At 41.1% G+C, this 19,191-nt stretch overlaps 1 protein-coding gene across 8 annotated transcripts in view; it reads left to right on the forward strand.

Moving 5' to 3' along the window:
- Positions 1 to 19,191, forward strand: part of CDKL5 (cyclin dependent kinase like 5) — a 228,918-nt gene that overhangs the window by 176,750 nt on the left and 32,977 nt on the right. For all 8 annotated transcript variants that reach the window (XM_016943184.4, XM_063804863.1, XM_054676254.2 and 5 more), the window contains 5 exons: positions 2,461 to 3,427; positions 7,353 to 7,454; positions 8,008 to 8,113; positions 11,680 to 11,803; positions 18,400 to 18,499. In XM_016943184.4, coding sequence (XP_016798673.1) covers positions 2,461 to 3,427; positions 7,353 to 7,454; positions 8,008 to 8,113; positions 11,680 to 11,803; positions 18,400 to 18,499 — 1,399 coding nt within the window. The remainder of the gene's footprint in view (positions 1 to 2,460; positions 3,428 to 7,352; positions 7,455 to 8,007; positions 8,114 to 11,679; positions 11,804 to 18,399; positions 18,500 to 19,191) is intronic.

Raw genomic sequence — 19,191 nt, forward strand, 5'->3', positions numbered from 1 at the left:
TTAACTAGTTGGCAGTTTAACACAGATTCCTTACAGTTGTGTGTCGAAGAGATCTATGGAATTTTCAAAGCTGTTTTTTATTGTCGCACTTTGGCAGAGCTCCGATGCAAAGAGAGTATGATGCCCTTTCTACATAGGCGTTATGTGCAAAGCTCAGTGGTTTCCAACTAATCCTAAGACACAAACCCTCAGAATGGCAGTTTAGGCTCTTTGTACACTTATGGAAAACCTAAAGCTTTGACACGTTTTACCTTAACTGGATAACCTCTCTTTTCATGTTAGAATTGTCTCTTACGTTGCTCTGAATGTGTTCTTTCTAAGATCCACATGTACGTTTCTGCTTAACGTCGCTAACAGTGTTTCTAAGAGTTCCAAAGGCTCAAGCAGCTGCCTTTGCTGTTCTCTGTCCCTTTATGGTCTTTGTGAGCTGAGGACGTTTCCCAATATCTGTACATGTTATCTGTCTACGATTACTATTTCTAGGCCTGAAGGGGAATGGGGATGAAATAGGGTTCTGAGAGTCCAGGGAGAGCTGGACCTGGGTAGGAAGAGCCACCCTGTAGAAGCTGTCATCTAGAAGGACACAGCCACGATCTGAGTCAGGTTGCAGATGCCTGCAGGGAAGGAGCAGGGAAGACATCCCTCAGCCCCTCTCTCCTCTTGTCTTGTGATGCCTTCCACTGCTAAGCCCAACCAGAAGCTAGCTGGCTAGGAAGCGTGGGTGACAATCTGCAGCATTGGGTTCCTGAGGCCCAGGGCCGGGCTCATGGGGGTGGAGGACGGATTGGAGGTTGGGCAAATGGAGAATAACCAACACACTTAGATCTATTTGTGGATGAGACAGTCTATCACTATTTAGGTTTGAAAAGTCGCTGAGATATTTCAGTTACCAAGATATAAGTTGGCAAACAACTCAATGGTTTAAAACCTGATGCCTTTAGGATACAGGGACTTTATTGATCTGGGGATAGACTCTGTTAATATAATTTAACAGAAAGTGAAACTTAGCATTTTTTTCTTTGTAATTCCTTTCTAGGTCTGGGATTTGCCATTTAGTGCTCATATTTAGGAGTCCTTTTATTTAATGCTGTAATTCTAATGACCTAACTGGAAGAGATTAGTGAGTACATTCAAGAGATGAGGCCCCCCACACTGTCACAGGCTTGCTCGATATCAGATTTTTTTTTCTTTTTTGACACTCTCAGGTAGCTTTCTGGCAGAGATTACTGACTGAAAGGTAGACTAGGAAATGGGTCCTTATGTTATTTGATGGCTGAGCATGCAGGTTCTCATGGGGAAAATTGGAAGTCAGAGCTTCACAGACTACCATTCTACATGAACAAAAAAAAGTGACTTCCAATTAGTGTGTCATGGGAACAAAACTCTCCCAAATCAAACCATCTGTAGCAATAGCAATATTTGCAGCAAAATTTTTTGAATGCATAGTAAAACCAGAATTGTGTAAATCATTATTCATTTTTAAACATTCTAGTCTGTCCCAAACTACAATTAGATCCTTTGAATAGTTACAGTAGCACAAACTGGCCTTGCTATGGTGTCAGTTTCAGCTTTCAAATAGAGGACAAGATTTTCCTCTGGATTTATATTTTGTATTTTAAACCAAGTGTGAAATGAAGCTTTAAGTCCTAAAGGAGGGCTCAGTCGGTCTAGGATAATGAAATGTTAAATAAAAAAGAGAATAATTGTGTCTTTTGGAGAGAAACGAACTCTTTCAGATCTCTGTAATCCGGTATAGTACAGGATTCCTGTTTACTGTACAAAGAGATATCTGAAGAGCCCCAAGTAATTGCCACTTCTCCAAGACATAAACACTGATCATCATGTTTTCCAACAAACCTCACTGGACAGTTTACATTTCTTTTTAGAGGGTCATTTTCTTTTATTAAGTACATTGCTAGAATTCTCATTCTTTGATTATGCAGGCAGAAGAGACATTGGTGTCTGTGTGTATGTGCTGTGAGTATGTATCTCTGAGGCAGGCTACAAGTTTTACAAATAAAAATGAAGTTCAAGAAACATAGTAACCTTTAAGTCTAAATGTTGTCTTCTGACATTCAAGCAGACAAAAGAGTTATAAAGAGTTTATAGCTCAGCTCTCTTCTTAGCAGTCATTCTATCACAAACACTCATATGAGTACCAATATAATGAGAGTATGTTTTACCAGATTATCATTTAGAAACTGTTTTGACAGCAAGTTAGCTGAGCATTTAGCAGTGCCAGAATAATTTCATCAAGGCCAGTGCTTTGTTACAGAGTGAGTTGGTCTAAGAAACTTAATTGCTGTTGATAGGTTACTTGTTATTTGAAGGCACATGCTTGAGAGAATTAATGTTTTTAGTCTTCCAGGTGTTTTGAGTATTTGTTCTTTCTTTTTAACAATACTTTTTGTGTGTCAGCTATTGAGGGAAACTGATATACTTCTTTTGTTTTTAACATAGAAACCAAGCCGGCAAAAGTACTGCTTTGCAGTCTCACCACAGATCTAACAGCAAGGACATCCAGAACCTGAGTGTAGGCCTGCCCCGGGCTGACGAAGGTCTCCCTGCCAATGAAAGCTTCCTAAATGGAAACCTTGCTGGAGCTAGTCTTAGTCCACTGCACACCAAAACCTACCAAGCAAGCAGCCAGCCTGGGTCTACCAGCAAAGATCTCACCAACAACAACATACCACACCTTCTTAGCCCAAAAGAAGCCAAGTCAAAAACAGAGTTTGATTTTAATATTGACCCAAAGCCTTCAGAAGGCCCAGGGACAAAGTACCTCAAGTCAAACAGCAGATCTCAGCAGAACCGCCACTCATTCATGGAAAGCTCTCAAAGCAAAGCTGGGACACTGCAGCCCAATGAAAAGCAGAGTCGGCATAGCTATATTGACACAATTCCCCAGTCCTCTAGGAGTCCCTCCTACAGGACCAAGGCCAAAAGCCATGGGGCACTGAGTGACTCCAAGTCTGTGAGCAACCTTTCTGAAGCCAGGGCCCAAATTGCGGAGCCCAGTACCAGTAGGTACTTCCCATCTAGCTGCTTAGACTTGAATTCTCCCACCAGCCCAACCCCCACCAGACACAGTGACACGAGAACTTTGCTCAGCCCTTCTGGAAGAAATAACCGAAATGAGGGAACGCTGGACTCACGTCGAACCACAACCAGACATTCTAAGACGATGGAGGAATTGAAGCTGCCGGAGCACATGGACAGTAGCCATTCCCATTCGCTGTCTGCACCTCACGAATCTTTTTCTTATGGACTGGGCTACACCAGCCCCTTTTCTTCCCAGCAGCGTCCTCATAGGCATTCTATGTATGTGACCCGTGACAAAGTGAGAGCCAAGGGCTTGGATGGAAGCTTGAGCATAGGGCAAGGGATGGCAGCTAGAGCCAACAGCCTGCAACTCTTGTCACCCCAGGTACAGTTGAGCACCTTGACCGAATCTGGTGGCCCTTCAGGGGAAGGTGGTACGAGGGATGTGATGAGGGTCCATCTACTATTTTCCCTACTACAGGAGGTTGTGCTTTTCTTGATAGGATGCATTTAGGGAAGCAATACTTGGCCTAATCTCTGTTTTTTTGTTTTTTGTTTTTTAAATCTATTTAGATCAACCGTTGAGTACTCAAGAAAAGTCAAATTTTGTTTTTAGTGATCTTTTTTTTTTCTTAAATGTTCTTTTCTGGAATATTTTGTTGAGAGAATCCTATTTTGATTTATTACAGAATTCATCAGCTGTATCAGTTAGGTTTTAGTTTTTCTTAAAATACAGTGTGAATTCATGGGTATTTTCTCTGATCTCTCCAAACCACATTTGCTTAAATCAAAAGCTTTTGCTAGTACCTTACTCAATATTTTAACTGAATTTAAAAGTTTTAAATTTGTCCAGAACTATAGATAAATTTAACTTCATACCAGGATAAATGTTAGTTTTCAGTCTTTTGGATTGTTTTTAAATCTTAAAACAGTATTTTTAGCATAATGCTTCCTCCATCTTATTCATCGTCAAACTCTAGAACTGACCTAACCTGCTTAAAAGAAGTAGCATTCCTTCACTTGAACCTGGGAGGCAGAGGCTGCAGTGAGCCAAGATCACACCACTGCACTCCAGCCTGGGCAATAGAACGAGACTCTGTCTCAAAAACAAAAACAGAAACAAAAACAAAAAAAACAAGAAGTAGCATTCTTACAGTAGAGCATGTTTTAAAAATAATGTTCTCATGATTTCATCTATAAAGTACTGTGCCCAGTGCCTGGCACAAAGTAAGTGTCTAACAAATTTTAGTTATTCTTGCTGCTTCTGTGATTGTGGAGGCTGATATTTGGACATTGAACACCTTTTCTATGCTGGGTGTTCCCAGGCACTCAAAAGAGTCTGAGAGAGCTCTTGCACTTGAGAAACTTACCTGCTCTTGGGGAAGATAAACTGATACATGATAACAATGAAATAAGTAGCCAGGCGCAGTGGCTCACGCCTGTAATCCCAGCACTTTGGGAGGCCGAGGCAGGCAGATCACGAGGTCAGGAGATCGAGACTATCCTGGCCAACATGGTGAAACCCCGTCTCTACTAAAATACAAAAATTGGCTGGGCGTGGTGGCGTGTGCCTGTAATTCCAGCTACTCAGGAGGCCGAGGCACTAGAATCGCTTGAACCCAGGAGGTGGAGGTTGCAGTGAGCCGAGATCGTGCCACTGCACTTCAGCCTGGTGACAGAGCAAGACTGTCTCACACACACACACACACAAACACACAATGAAATAAGTAAGACCTAAGTCAATATGGCACTGGCTATAAATAGGAACTGAGAATAGAGAGAGGTCATTGTGAGCAGAAGCAGTTAGAAACGGCTTTACAGGCAACTGAAGGTCTTTCTCTGGGCTAGGATGTATAGACAAGCTTTGAATAGGCTGAAGAGTGAAGATATGTTCAGGTACGTCCTGAGCTAGGCAACATGAAAAGCTCTAGCTAGAAAGATGAAAAGAATAGGGTCCCTGTCGTCTTAAGTGTGTGGGCTGGCAGGGGACACTTGTCAACAGATAGGTTGTTCCACTACTGCGAGGTTACATTCTGGCTACTGTGCTAGAGGCATGCCAGTGTGGCAAGGGAGCGAGACAGTCCAAGTTGTGAGTTGTGGGAGCTCCTAGAACAGGTGGCACCTGAGCAGAGACTTCCAGGAAGGTTGGGAAGAAAGTGACAGTGACCTCAGGAAAGAGGGAAGAAAAGAGCATTGGAAGGAGAAGGAAGGTAACAGATGTTACATAGCATGGTATGCTTTGGGCATTGCAACTTGTTCCACTTTGCTGGAGTGAAAAATGCAAAATTTGGAGTGGCTTTTGCAATAATTCAAGCACGAGGTGAAGAGAATATGTTTGGGATTAAGTCAGTGCCAGTGGGAAACAGAGTGGATCTTCTACTCCTCAGAAGTAGAAACAATAGGATTTGTGATTTGAAGGATTGAATATAGGAAAAAGGAAGACTTCATGGTTTCTTTTCTAGGACCTCCTTTTTGGAGTGAAAGAGAGTAGTTTTGAAGTCACCTAATTCAACCCCTTCATTTCACAGATGAGCATGTCGAAGCTCAGAGAAGTTGGGTGAGTTGCTCCAAGTTTACCCAACCAGCTCAGGATGGAGCTGGGATTATGAGGCAAACTCCAGGTGCTGAGGCCAGCTGCTTACCACTGGTGTCTTGCGGACATGTTGAATTTGAAGTGACCTTGGCCTCTAAGCAGAAGTGTGCTCTAAGAGGCTAAAAAGATGGTCTGGCACCCAGGTGAAAGGAGAAAGCAAGAGGTGCCCATTTGCAGAGGCTGGAAGTGGAGTCAGAGGAATGGTCAGAGGAGCCCTGAGGAGATGCTGTCGGGAGAAAGAACATCCAGAGCCTAGAAAGATCTGGCAGCTTCCTGCAGAGGAGACATGGAAGGGAAAATTGGGTAAAATGTGCTAGCATTCAGCATGGTATAAAATGGAGAAGAAATCGGAAAAACAAATAGCTTTTTAACTTAGAAAAAGTAACTGCTCTCTGAGAATTCCAGGAAAAGAATTTTTGTGAACATGGTGGTCATAAACGAATTATAAACAGTTACTGTGGGCTAAGCACAGATCTGTTACAGACTGTGAAGGCCAGTTCAGGAGGTACAGTGCCCAGCTACAAGAAAGTACAAGTTTAAAAGCACAAAGATACCAGAAGGCTGGAAAAGTAACTTAAGCTGTGAGTGAATCCTAGGAATCACTCCCATGCAAAGTATCGGGCCACCTTGAAAAGCACAGAGACTCTTACTGAGTTTATATTAGATGTTAATAATTTGTTTTCTTAAAATAATTTTTGTAGAGGCCTTTGTAAACAGTACAGGTGGTAAAAGTCAAATGAGACATTTTCATAAAATAGAAAGAAGGAAGGCTATGTTGGATGAATTCCTGCCCAGAATCCTCAGAGTACATTTGGAGAATGAGAGGGAGAAAAATAATCATATTTTAAATCTTAAATAAAATGTTTTTGATATGTCACATAGGCTTAAGGTAATGCCCTTTTCTGTGCATAATATACAGATATACAATGCAGCGAACTCCTTCTAATGACTTGGTAATTTTCTTCCTTAATCTTTTTTTCTGGCGATAGAAAATGCTGTGTTTTTTCCCCTCAGTGAACACCATTGTGGACTGAGTACTGTTCTTAGCTTGTGACTCACTTCCTTGAGAGAGAAAGATAGTGGTATGTCTTTGGAGATGAGCACTATCATGATTTGGCTTCAGAAAATACATGAAACATAAGTGCTGTTATCCTAGAGAAGATTAAGACAAGAATTTAAGCACATAAACTATAGTAGTTAAGAGGATTTTAACACAAAAAATTATTAAAAGGACTTACTCTATTCCTTGATATATTCAAAAATCATTTATTTTCATCTGACTTTGCCATATAAGTCCTGCATGAAATATACTTTTGGAACTGCACAGTTCATTTTAGAGAACTCAGACTTAAAATCTGCTAGAGAAATTTCAGATAAACTAATAGAATTCCTAATCAGAGGGCCGCTCAGAACCATGACTGTCTAGATATTAGAATGGTAATTTTTTTTGTTTTTAATAATTAATTGAACTATTTTCAGACTAATTTGTTCTCTGCTTGCCTTAACTTTAATGAGAATTTTACTTTCCATCTGTGTGAAATTTGACTTATATTACATTCATCAGATTATTCACTTTTATGGGACTATTTGTATTTTAGCCAACTAACATTTTTTATTTTAGCTGGTTATGGTCCTAGTTCTACCAAATAAAGGCCATGATGAGTTCCATCCCTAGGAACAGGATGCTCTTATAAATCCTTTTAAATTTTACTTCCAGCCTGGAGAACAGCTCCCTCCAGAGATGACTGTGGCAAGATCTTCGGTCAAAGAGACCTCCAGAGAAGGCACCTCTTCCTTCCATACACGCCAGAAGTCTGAGGTATGTCACAATAAAATATGCCTGTAAACATTTGTTCAACATCATTACTGCCTAGCTTTTAAAATGTATTAATACCCAGTCTCCCACAAATAAGTTGAAGTGGCTTATAAAGTAAGTAGTTTTCCTTGTGGCATAATTCTGAGTTTTCTTTCAAAAAGATCATTAAGTCAATTATAGATTGATTAGGTACGGTTCTAAATTTGGGCCAGGTGGCTCACACATGTAATCCCAGCACTTTGGGAGGCTGAGGTGGGAGGATTGCTTGTGTCCAGGAGTTCAAGACCAGCCTGGGCAACATAGCAAGACCCCCATCTCTACAAAAAGTTTAAAAAATTAGCTGGGTGTAGCAGCGTGTGCCTGTAGTCCCAGCTACTCGGGAGGCTGAGGCAGGAGGATTGCTTGAACTGGGGCAGTCAAGGCTACAGTAAGCCATGATCCTACTACTGCACTACAGCCTGGGCAATAGAGTGAGACCCTGTCTCAAGAAAAAAGTCATAGGCAATATTGTCATCAATGTGTGGCTTAACTTTTGTAAATTTCTTTCCTGCCTCAGGGTGGAGTGTATCATGACCCACACTCTGATGATGGCACAGCCCCCAAAGAAAATAGGCACCTATACAATGATCCTGTGCCAAGGAGAGTTGGTAGCTTTTACAGAGGTAAGCCCACCCCCGGCATTCAACAGGTTCCCCTCTCCTCCCTCTCTCACTTTATGTGCACACTGCTTTCACCGACTCAGGCCAGCGGCCTTCTCACCTACACTGTCGCCTTCCAGCGGTTCTCCCTGCCTCTGCTCCTGCTAAGTCAGGCCCTCCTGGCTTATGAATTGGCCTCCTTAAGTAGCCTCTTAACTGGTCTCCCTATCTCCAAGGTACCCATCAATATAGAGACTAGAGTGATCCTTCTGAAGCTGTGTTCTGACCATACCACTCATTTTGTTCTGTCAAGCCATAACATACTTATTGATGTTACCTGTGTGTCTGGCACCGTTCTGGCTTAGAACTTGTTGGTGAACAAGATAGTCAAAGATCTTCACCATCACGGAACTCACTTCCTCGGGAGGAGAGATGGACACTAAACATAATAATTATATAGAGCAGTAAAAGATATTAAGTGCTATAAGGGGGGAAAAAATAGAGCAAGGCATCCCATTGCCCACCCCACCCCACCCTACTCCTAATCCCCTATCACTCACCTGTTGAGAGTCTTTTGGTGGCTTCCCATTGGCATCAGGACAAAATCTGAATTCTCTAGGATGTCATTGCAGACTTCCCATGATCTGGCCCTTGCCATGCTCTCCAGCCACTTTCTCCCCCACCCCCCAGGTCTCTCTCGTACCCAGCCTATGGGACTGCACAGGCTGTGCCCTCCTCTGGCCTGTAATGTACTCTTCCTCCTGCTGGAACAGCTTGTTTCTGTCCCTTTCTTTAAGGTCCTCTTCAGTATAATATCTTCCCACAGTTTGTTCCAGATGGACTGAAACATTTTCTTCTCCGTTCTGTCTGTCGTACCTTGCCTGTAACTCTGATGTAACACTGACCACATTGCACTGATTCTTTGTCTGAGTTCTCTCTCACAAGGTTGTGAGACATTCAGTTCTCTTCGTCTTCTCTTCTTTTTATTCTCATTGACTAGTACACTGCCTCGCACAGTTTCATAACTATTTGTCAATTGAATTAAAGAAAAATTTCAAGTGTACTTGCACAGGCTAAAATGTACTTTGTTATTTAGCAGACAACTAAAACAGATGCTTTTGGGGTTGTACAAACTTAGGAGACATTGAATGACAAAGGCAATCCCTTTTAGTAACTATGCAGTAATAGATTGTAAAGCCCTTGGGCATTCCAACACCCTGGTGGAGAAAATGGACAGCAAGCCCACAGGGCCAAGAGCAAGGCCTTGGGTCAGGAGGCCTGTAAAGCCTTCAAGAGTCACCACAGCTTTCTAAAGCCTCCTATGCCCACGTTGCCTAACTTCCCACTATTTCTGTTGTTTTAAGAGGGTAGTTGGAAAGGGGCAGGATTTGGGGCGGGGGCATGGAGAACTGCTTAGTCATTTTAATTAGGAACCCCAGCTAAATAAATGCACAGAAGTGTTATTTAGGACTAAATGTATATTTAATGATTAGGCTACTCTGTTCCTTCCCTTCCAGCCCCACCTTTGGAAAAGCATAAGGTATTGATTGAATATGCCATTTTTCCTGATACCATGATTACGCTTTAGTATTTTATGGGACTGGCCGGGCGCAGTGGCTCACGCCTGTAATCCCAGCACTTTGGGAGGCCAAGGCAGGAGGATCACGAGGTCAGGAAATCGAGACCATCCTGGCTAACATGGCAAAACCCCGTCTCTACTAAAAAAAATAAAAAATAAAATAGCCAGGTGTGGTGGTGGGTGCCTGTAGTCCCGGCTACTTGGGAGGCTGAGGCAGAAGAATGGCGTGAACCCGGGAGGCGGAGCTTGCAGTGAGCCAAAACCGCGCCACTGCACCCCAGCCTAGGTGACAGAGCAAGACTCCGTCTCAAAACAAACAAAAAAAAAAGAATTTTATGGGACTAAGCTTTTAATTAAGATTTAATTTAATTAAAATATTGTAACATACATGTGCAAAAGCCTTTTCTTCTATCACCAAAGCATTACCTCCAAAATGTAGCATAGGTGTGTTATTTCTATAGATGTCTGGAGAATATACATTAATATAAAATGCTAATGGAGATTTAAGTTAGTCTTTGACCTCTGGAAACACGGTTTTATTTTGATTGCAAAAAAAAAATAAATTGGTTAATTCAGAGAAATACTTCATATGTCTCTACCTCATTAGTAGAGAGGGTAGTGAGAGCTTGGCAGGTGGAATGTTTTAATTTTAAAGATTTCAGATATAGAAGGAAAATATTTAACTAGATGAAACATCTGGAGACATCTGTCATTTCAATGATACTACTAAGTCCTAGAGGAAGATTTGGTGGTATCATTGAAATAACAGATGTTTCCAGAATGCTTCCCGTTTTCATTCCTATTGGTCAAGAGTCAAGTGAAATTGTGTCATTTATCTTTATATACAGTCTGTATATTCCTTTTGTGATAAAATTTCCAGTATATTTTTATTATAACCATTCTTAGAAATTGACAGAAAAAGTTAATAACTATCCCCCCAAAAGCAGAAAAGTATTTATTCACATACATTATATTTTATCTTTTTCTGTTCATTTAGAATTTAGAGAAAAATAATATTTTTGTAGAAATAGCTAAATTTCTGTGTAATTTTGTTTAAAAACGAGTGATACTACCTCCCGAGTGTCAAGGCTTAAACTGTAGTTTGTCTGTTTCAGCACACATATTAATTACTTCAAACTAAGAATAGATTTTACATTGTTGGTCTATGATAAGAAAGCTTTAACTTCAAAGAATGCCAAAACGGTGGCAGGGAATGGTGGTAGGGGCTACAAGATTCACACTTGAAAATATCCTGGCCGGGCGCGGTGGTTCACGTCTGTAATCCCAGCACTTTGGGAGGCTGAAGTGAGCAGATCACTTGAGCTCAAGAGTTCGAGACCAGCCTGGGCAACATGGTGAAACCTTGTCTCTACAAAAAATTAGCCAGGTGTGGTGGTGTGCACCTGTGGTCCCAGCTACCCAGGAGGCTAAGGTGGGAGGATCACCTGAGCCTGGGAGGTGGAGTTTGCAGTGAACCATGATTGTGCCACTGCACTCCAGCATGAGTAACAGTCTCTTATTTAAAAAAAAAAGAAAAGAGAGAGAGAAAGAAAATATAATGTTCTTCACTTTATCAGCTGGCAGGTCAGTTTACTGTTTTCAATACACATTACTTGGTGTTAACTAACCCTTGCAAATTAGTGTCATAAGCAGTGGATGGAGGGACAAGGTTCCCTGGAATGCCTTCACCCTCAGAAAACACAAAAGTTATGTGAAGAGCTGATGAGGATTTTTATATGTTTGTTTGTTGTTTTATTTGTGTTAGAGAAAATGCAGTAGGATAACGTGAAAACTGCTTTGACCAAAAGAGAACATCAGCCGTCTGTGGTGGTTCATGTCTGTAATCTCATCACTTTGGGAGGCTCAGGCAGGAGGATTGCTTGAGCCTGGGAGGTCAAGGCTGCACTGAGCCGAGATCATGCCACTGCACTCCAGCCTGGGTGACAGAGCGAGACTCTGTCTAAAAAAAAAAAAAAAAAGTCCATCAGTGACTTACTTTTTCTTTATTCAGTGCCATCTCCACGTCCAGACAATTCTTTCCATGAAAATAATGTGTCAACTAGAGTTTCTTCTCTACCATCAGAGAGCAGTTCTGGAACCAACCACTCAAAAAGACAACCAGCATTCGATCCATGGTGAGCATTTTGGTTTGTTTTTACTCTTCCTTTTTTTAATTGTAGATTTAAGAGTTGAAATAAATTCTGGATGAGCTTTTTAGTGTCCTTTCTCCTGCTAGGCCTTTTTTTCTCTAGATAAATTATTGAATAAGGAAAATGTGATTTTTCATTATTGGTAACTTTTTTCCAGTTTGGCATTTAGATTAAATATCATTTAAGGGAAAAAAATCTCCTGGATTATTAAATACCTGATACGCTTTCCACTGTGTTGTTCTCATATGAATGATGACTTTTGCGGTCTCCTTTTGTTGACATTGAGCCAGGTACACTTCGCTTAGCATTTGATGTGCATCGTCTCAGTCAGTTCTCATAGTCACACTGTGCTTCCATGCTAGTGGCAGGGACACTGAAGCTTGGAAAAGTCGAGGAACTGGCCCGGTGCTGGACAGCCAGTAACATGGAGAAGGGAGCCAGGGTTCAAACTTAAATGGGCTCCGACTCCAAAGCTCATGGTTGTTGCCTCTGTGCTACCTGTCTGTCATTCAGGGTAAAAAGAAATAGGGGAACAGTCCTTTATGCTACCATAAAAGCATAATGGTAATGAAAGGCACAAATGATGTGGCAACTTTTCTTATTCTTTTATCTTTTTTGTGTCGCATCTAATAAATATTTAGGGAGAGAATTACAGTTTTATCAAGATCCATTAGCAAATCTGTCTGAGGAGTAAGGACTTTAAGAAAAATAATAATGTAGACTTCTTCTCAACTACCCTGAAAGACTGCCCAGGTTCTCTACCAAGAGCATAAAATGGGACATCACTGTAAGACACTGGATTTGGAATAAGACCAGTCTGTCAGAGAGTCCCTCTCTGGTGTTTGTTGCCAGAAGTAACAGAAGGGCCTTATGTCAGTACTCCTGACTCCATGTGATGTCACAATTTGGACCCCGTTGATAAAGTTACATCAAGGTTTCAGTGTTATTGTGCCCTATAGTGAAAATTACTTAATTATTCTTAAAACAATATAAAAAATGACTTCTTAAAAGCTATAAATACACTTTTGCTGTATAAGCACAATTTACATCCATTGCCTATTTATAAAATGACAGTCTTAATGTTCGTGACTAAGACTTTAGACTCTGGAAATAGGATATCTTGGTTGATGGCAACTTGTCTATCAATCAGAGGACTGTGTCTATTTGTCTCTTGGTTTCCTCATGTGTAAAATAGGGCTAAGAATGGCACCTCCCTCATAGGGTTCATGTGATAATTAAATGAGGCAATGCATTAAAAGCACCTAGAATAATGCCTGGCTCCGTAAGCATTCATTAATGTTAGTGACTGCAGTTACTATCGTTGTCATCTAACTTCAACATCAGGTGTTTCCCCTCCATTTTGATGATAAACTTTGGTGTTCTTTCTCCATGTGACTGTTTTAAGCTCCCTAGTATATAGAAAAGATCTGCGAATTAACGTGAGAACGCAAGTATAACTTCTTTACTTACCAGTGTTGACCATTTTCTGGTGTGGCTTTGATAAGTCATGACAAAATTGTCTAAATGGTGAGAATACAGAAGTACAGAAGGAATTGGATTCTCTTGATTATTACATAATGAAGTGGTGATGATTTAAAAGAGTAACAATTACAGATTACCTTAGTCCTGTGAAAATTAGGTCAGATCAAAATTAAATCCAAATTTGAGATAGACAGTGTTAGTAATGTACTGTTTCTGTCTTTTGATAATCAGTTTAAGTAGAACTTGTTTTATGCGTGGATATGTACAGAAACCTAAAAAGAGTTGTTTTAAAAAGAATGAGAGGCTCAATTGGGATGTTGAACTTTAGTTGAGTCTTCATCAGGTCATCCTTATTCTAGTATTGCTGTTATGAGACTTGAGAGTTCCAGAATTGCCAGTGATGAACTGGCTCTATTCTTTTGTTTCTGTTAACTCTTCGTGATAATGCTGCTATGACGTATTTCCTTCCTTCATCGCATCTCACTTAGTCTGTCATTAGTTCAACTTGACTCATCTTGATTTTTTTTCTTGAACAAGCTCTCGAATTGGTTCATCAGATTCTTCATATTTGAGAGAAATGCACATTTGGTAACTTACAAAAAACATCAAAGAGCCTTGTTTTGGTAATATAGTGAATTGCTATTCTTTGTTGCGAGGGGATGGAGACAGGGTCTGGCTCTGTTGCCCAGGCTGTAATGCAGTGGTGCAATCTTGGCTAACTGCAACCTCTGCTTCCTGGGCTCAAGCTATCCTCCTACCTCAGCCTCCTGAGTAGCCCAGACTGTGGGTACATGCCACCATGCCTGGCTAATTTTTGTATCTTTTGTAAACATGGGGTCTCACTATGCTGCCCAGGCTGGACTCCAGCTCCTGAGCTCAAGTGACTGACTGCCTCAGCCTCCCAAAGTCCTGGGATTACAGGCATGAGCCACTGTGCCTGGCCGTGAATTGCTATTCCTAAATAATCTCTTACCTAAGGTCAGTCTGTTTTTCCTTGGTAGTAGTACTTCAGATTTACTTCAGGAAGAGAATATTTGTACAGTGTACCCCTTTCTTGCAATGGAAAAGTCAAGCTACTATGTTATATTTTAAAGCAATAAATAGATATTGCAGTATGATATCCAGAGCTGTTATTCTGGCCATCTCAGTTATGTAGAACCCACTTAAGAATCAGGAGATAGCCAAAATATCTCAGAACAAGCAAAATAGAGTTAATATGGTGGGATTAATCATCTTTACTAATAGGATAACACCCCCACCCTCATTTGGAGTCTGTTCTTCATTTATGCTCAGGTCTAGCAGGCAGCACTGAGGTTGTCAGGGCAAGAAATAGTTCAAGGTAATACTACAGTATGCAGAGGGAAAAGGATCCAAGCAATAGCTATGGAGAGAAGCAGGTTGGAAAATCATACATATCATAGATCTCTATGGAGTGTGTGTTTATAAAACAGGCAGCTTCACTTTGCTTTGAAAGACAAAATGTATAAATATGTTTAGAAAGACTGCTGTCAATTGGGTTAAAAATTGATGTTTAAAGAGTAAACCAAATTACTTAGAAATCCCACTAGTTGGCCAGGCACGGTGGCTCACTTCTGTAATCCCAGCACTTAGGGAGGCCAAGGCGGGCAGATCACCTGAGGTCGGGAGTTCGAGACCAGCTTGACCAACATGGGAAAACCCCGTCTCTACTAAAAATACAAAATTAGCTGGGCGTGGTGGCGCATGCTGGTAATCCCAGCTACTCGGGAGGCTGAGGCAGGAGAATCATTTGAACCCAGGAGGTGGAGGTTGCGGTGAGCCGACATTACGCCATTGCACTCCAGCCTGGGCAACAAGAGCGAAACTCCGTCTAAAAAAAAAAAAAAAAAGAAAGAAATCCCACTAGTTAAATGAAGAATTGCTGTAACTTGCACAATTCCAGCCTTCTTTTTCTCGTAAGGTTATGAATATATTGATATCCATTAGTGCTTGTCATCATAACTTTCAGAGTTACTCCCGTAGAATTATTCACTGCCTCTCTCTTCTCACACATTAGCTAACCACGCTCATCACATCGCCAGGGGAGGGGCAGGTGGCAGAGAAAGTGTCACAGAGTAATGCTCCTCACCGCTTCAGCTCACCTTCCATGCTGCTCTCAGAGGGATTATACTGAAGTCCCATAAGCCTGACCATGATGCCCCCCCGCCCCATTCCCTAGCTGTCAAACCTGTCCCCTACCCCCAACAAGAGTCTATGAGCAGCTTGAGTGAGATCAGATTCGTTCTTTCATTTTTCTCTGTTTCTTCAACACCTAACACAGGGCCTGACATGTATAAAGTACTCGCTGAATGTTGGTTGAGTGATTCATTGGATTTTAATTCCTTCCTTTCTTTAGGTGAATCTTTGGAATTGTGTCTCCTCTTGGACCCTTATGGAAATAGCTGTCATGTTAGATAACGTTAGAGTCCCATGCCTGTGTGCCTGCTTACCACTTGTCTCATTGCCCTCCTTCCGTACTGTTTTGGTCCCAACTGCTGCTCTGGAGAAGGTGCCAGGTGACTGGATGAATAGTCCTTCTCAAAGCTTCTGTCTCTGAGATTGATGTGAACCCCCTATTTACCCTTCTTTTGTGCTGCTCCTCTTTACCCCACTCAGCACGAAGCTGCTTTCTTCCAGGTGGAATCACAGGGGCCAGAATGCGCAAATGAGGGAAATGACCAACCACACGCTTACCCATATGGCTCAGTTCCAGCTGTCAATGTATAACTCATTCTGCATTCCTTTATACAACACAGCTTTTCAAGTGCCTTTGTTCCAGCCAGCCTCTTTCCATCTGTCTCTGAGTCACTCTGTCAGCCTTTTCTCCCTTCCCTTTCTGTGTTAATTCTTTGGGTATGTATGTTTCTGCATAGCTTCTCGCTTGTTTTGTTTTTCCTCTCTGACATCCTTCTTTCTGTCTTTGGTGATGCAAACACATGCTTCGCTCCTAGTTTTCACCCACCAGTTCAAGGGTAATTTATTTCTTTTTTTCATTTGGCCTCTGGGATCTTTCTCTGCCTGGATCTTTGAAAATGTCCCAATCATTCCTCTATCCCCACCTGGGCTGTGGTTTATCCAGTGCCTCTTGAAAAGCCCCTGCAGAGGGTCTTTGGCCCATCTTCCCTGTGTCCTGGGGACCCAACGATGCAACATGCAAACTGCAAACATTGAGCTTCCCTTTTATTACCCTCCCCTTCTCACTTTCATCTTATTCACTGTTTCATCCTGCATAGATTCTCCTCTTACCATGCAAGATCCTACTTCCTCCTAGGACTGGTGTCTCAAGCCTTCATTTCCTCTTGTGCCAGCATTAACATTCTTACAGTAATGCCCATTCACATTCTGAGATGGCAGTCATGATGAATATGTCTTCCTTAAAGATTTGCTGGATTGGCAGAAAGCACTTTTACCCTCAACACACCTGTGGTATTTTGTGAGACTTTCATTCTGCTTGGTAAAAACTTATACCCATTAATCTGAATATTCTGTTGTGCTTCTAGGTTGTGTTTTTGCAGATAGTATTGTGGAACGACATAGCTATTTCATAAACGTATAATTCTTTAACCTCTAGAAGTTACAGAACGTTAAAAAATAGTATTGCCATTTCTACTAGATGCTCTCTGAGGCTCCTTTCCATCCAGAGTCATGCTTTTGTGATTCCAGAAAACCCCACTCTTCTGCAGTGTTCCTTACCAATGGCAAGTGACTGAATGCTGTGTCTTGGAGTTTAGCTTACGACAGTCTATCTTTAAGCCCCATGCAAGAGGGTTTCATCTCCTTAATTGCAAAAGAACTTGTCACAAGAAACTTTTACCAAATTCCCAGGGCCTAGGCCCAGTCTGTCATTGGGTTTAGAATGTTTTTCGCAACAATATAACACTACATTTAAAGACTCTTTTGGCTGGCCGTGGTGGCTCACACCTGTAATTCCAGCACTTTGGGAGGCTGAGGTGGGCAGATCACTTGAGGTCAGGAGTTCGAGACCAGCCTGGGTAACATGGTAAAACCCTGTCTCTACTGAAAGTAAAAAAATTATCCAGGCCTGGTGGTGCATGCCTATAATTTCAGCTACTTGGGAGGCTGAGGCAGGAGAATCACTTGAACCCGGTAGGTGGAGGTTGCAGTGAGCCAAAATCGCACCATTTTACTCCAGCCTGGGCAACAGAGCAAGACACTGTCTCAAAAATAAATAAAAAAAAATAAAGACTCTTAAGTTTTCAACACTTACCCATTTCATCATGTCTGAAGTTTTCTGGCTTTCAAAATTATAAATGTATCATTCTGAGTTCAGAATACCTGGTGGTGTCAGTGGTATCAAGCTTAATGTCAGTATTTTCAGTTAGAAGCTTCCCCCCCCCCCCCGTGAAAGCTTTTTTTTTTTTTTTTTTTTTTAAAGAAACAGGGTCTTGCCGTGTTGCCCACACTGGTCTAAAACTCCTGACCTCAAGCGATCCTGTCCCAGCCTCCCAAAGTGCTAGGATTACAGGTGTGAGCCACTGCACCTGTCCCTACATTTTTTTCTTAACTATTTTTATTTAGTTTTAATAAATACATAAGAGGTTTAATGAGTAGGATATTTCCAGTTTCTGGCAAATTTTTACTTTCATTCAAGATGTTTTTATAGCTGTATTGATCTTTATGTTCAGTATCTTGACAAGTCGCTAATAATAAACTTGTCGAGCTGGTTTTTAAAAGGTAAATAGAAAAATGAAGGTAGGTGTTGAAAATGTTTTGCTCTTTCCCTTGTAGAGTTACAGAAAAGCCATCCTTTAAGCTGTGTACTTTTCATAATCTCAAACTCTGAGGTCTTCAACAGCATGGAAATAGTCTTGCAGCAACAGTTACGGGTCATAATGCTCAAATTGCTCTTTTGAGTGAGCCTGTGCCAGAGGATAATCACTAACCATGGTTGATTAAATTTAGTTCCTCCTGTGCTTTTTTAGAGGCTCTTTACCCAAGTGTTTGATTCTTCCCGGCTATAGGAACCTAGTGTCATGCATTTTCAGTCCTTATTATATTTGTCACACAATGGCAAGAAAATGATTGAAAAATCAATATGATAAAAATGTCTTCTCATTTAGGAAAAGTCCTGAAAATATTAGTCATTCAGAGCAACTCAAGGAAAAAGAGAAGCAAGGATTTTTCAGGTCAATGAAAAAGAAAAAGAAGAAATCTCAAACAGTAAGTAGATGACCAGTTTCTATATATAATAACATGTTTCTGCATTATTCAATGGATACTTTACACTTTGCACTTGGCGATCAAAGTTGATTGTTTTCTTATTGAGACTTGACATTTATGCACTGTATTATGTCTCTTTCTGAAATTCTTTACAACTATCCTCTCAACAGAGCCTTTTCTACATTCAACAGAATCTCCAGGAATAGAAGAAATTTAATTTGGATGACAGAGAACACTTTAAGCCTTTCTCAATATACTTCTTATCTATGTGGGCTTATATTAATGTAAAAACTTTGAAGACACAGGATTTGTTTCTCTCTGGGGATTTAAAGATATGCATAAACTTAGGAAATGGGTTTTGGTTTACTTTTAAATGTTGAAATTTGTAAATAACCATCATTCCTTATTCTCTCCTGGCTGGTTACAGAATTCCTACGTTGCCAGGTGTGTTTCTGAGTTATATAGTCACAAAGATCGTATCTGGGATTTTAGGGCTTGCGTTAGAAGGAAAATATGTTTGCCTTTTGATCGCGCTGTGGGTTGGAATGCACCTTATCTCCTGGGAGCCCTTTGCCTGAACAAAGAGCTGGCTCCATGGGACCGTTCACATCACTTCACTGAACCACCCAAGCAAGGATCCTGCTAGTTTAGTGACATGAGAACCTTGGGGAAACCCGGCCTGTAGGACAGCA

This window comes from Pan troglodytes, chromosome X, assembly GCF_028858775.2.
Source record: "Pan troglodytes isolate AG18354 chromosome X, NHGRI_mPanTro3-v2.0_pri, whole genome shotgun sequence".
NCBI classification, from domain to species: domain Eukaryota; kingdom Metazoa; phylum Chordata; class Mammalia; order Primates; family Hominidae; genus Pan; species Pan troglodytes.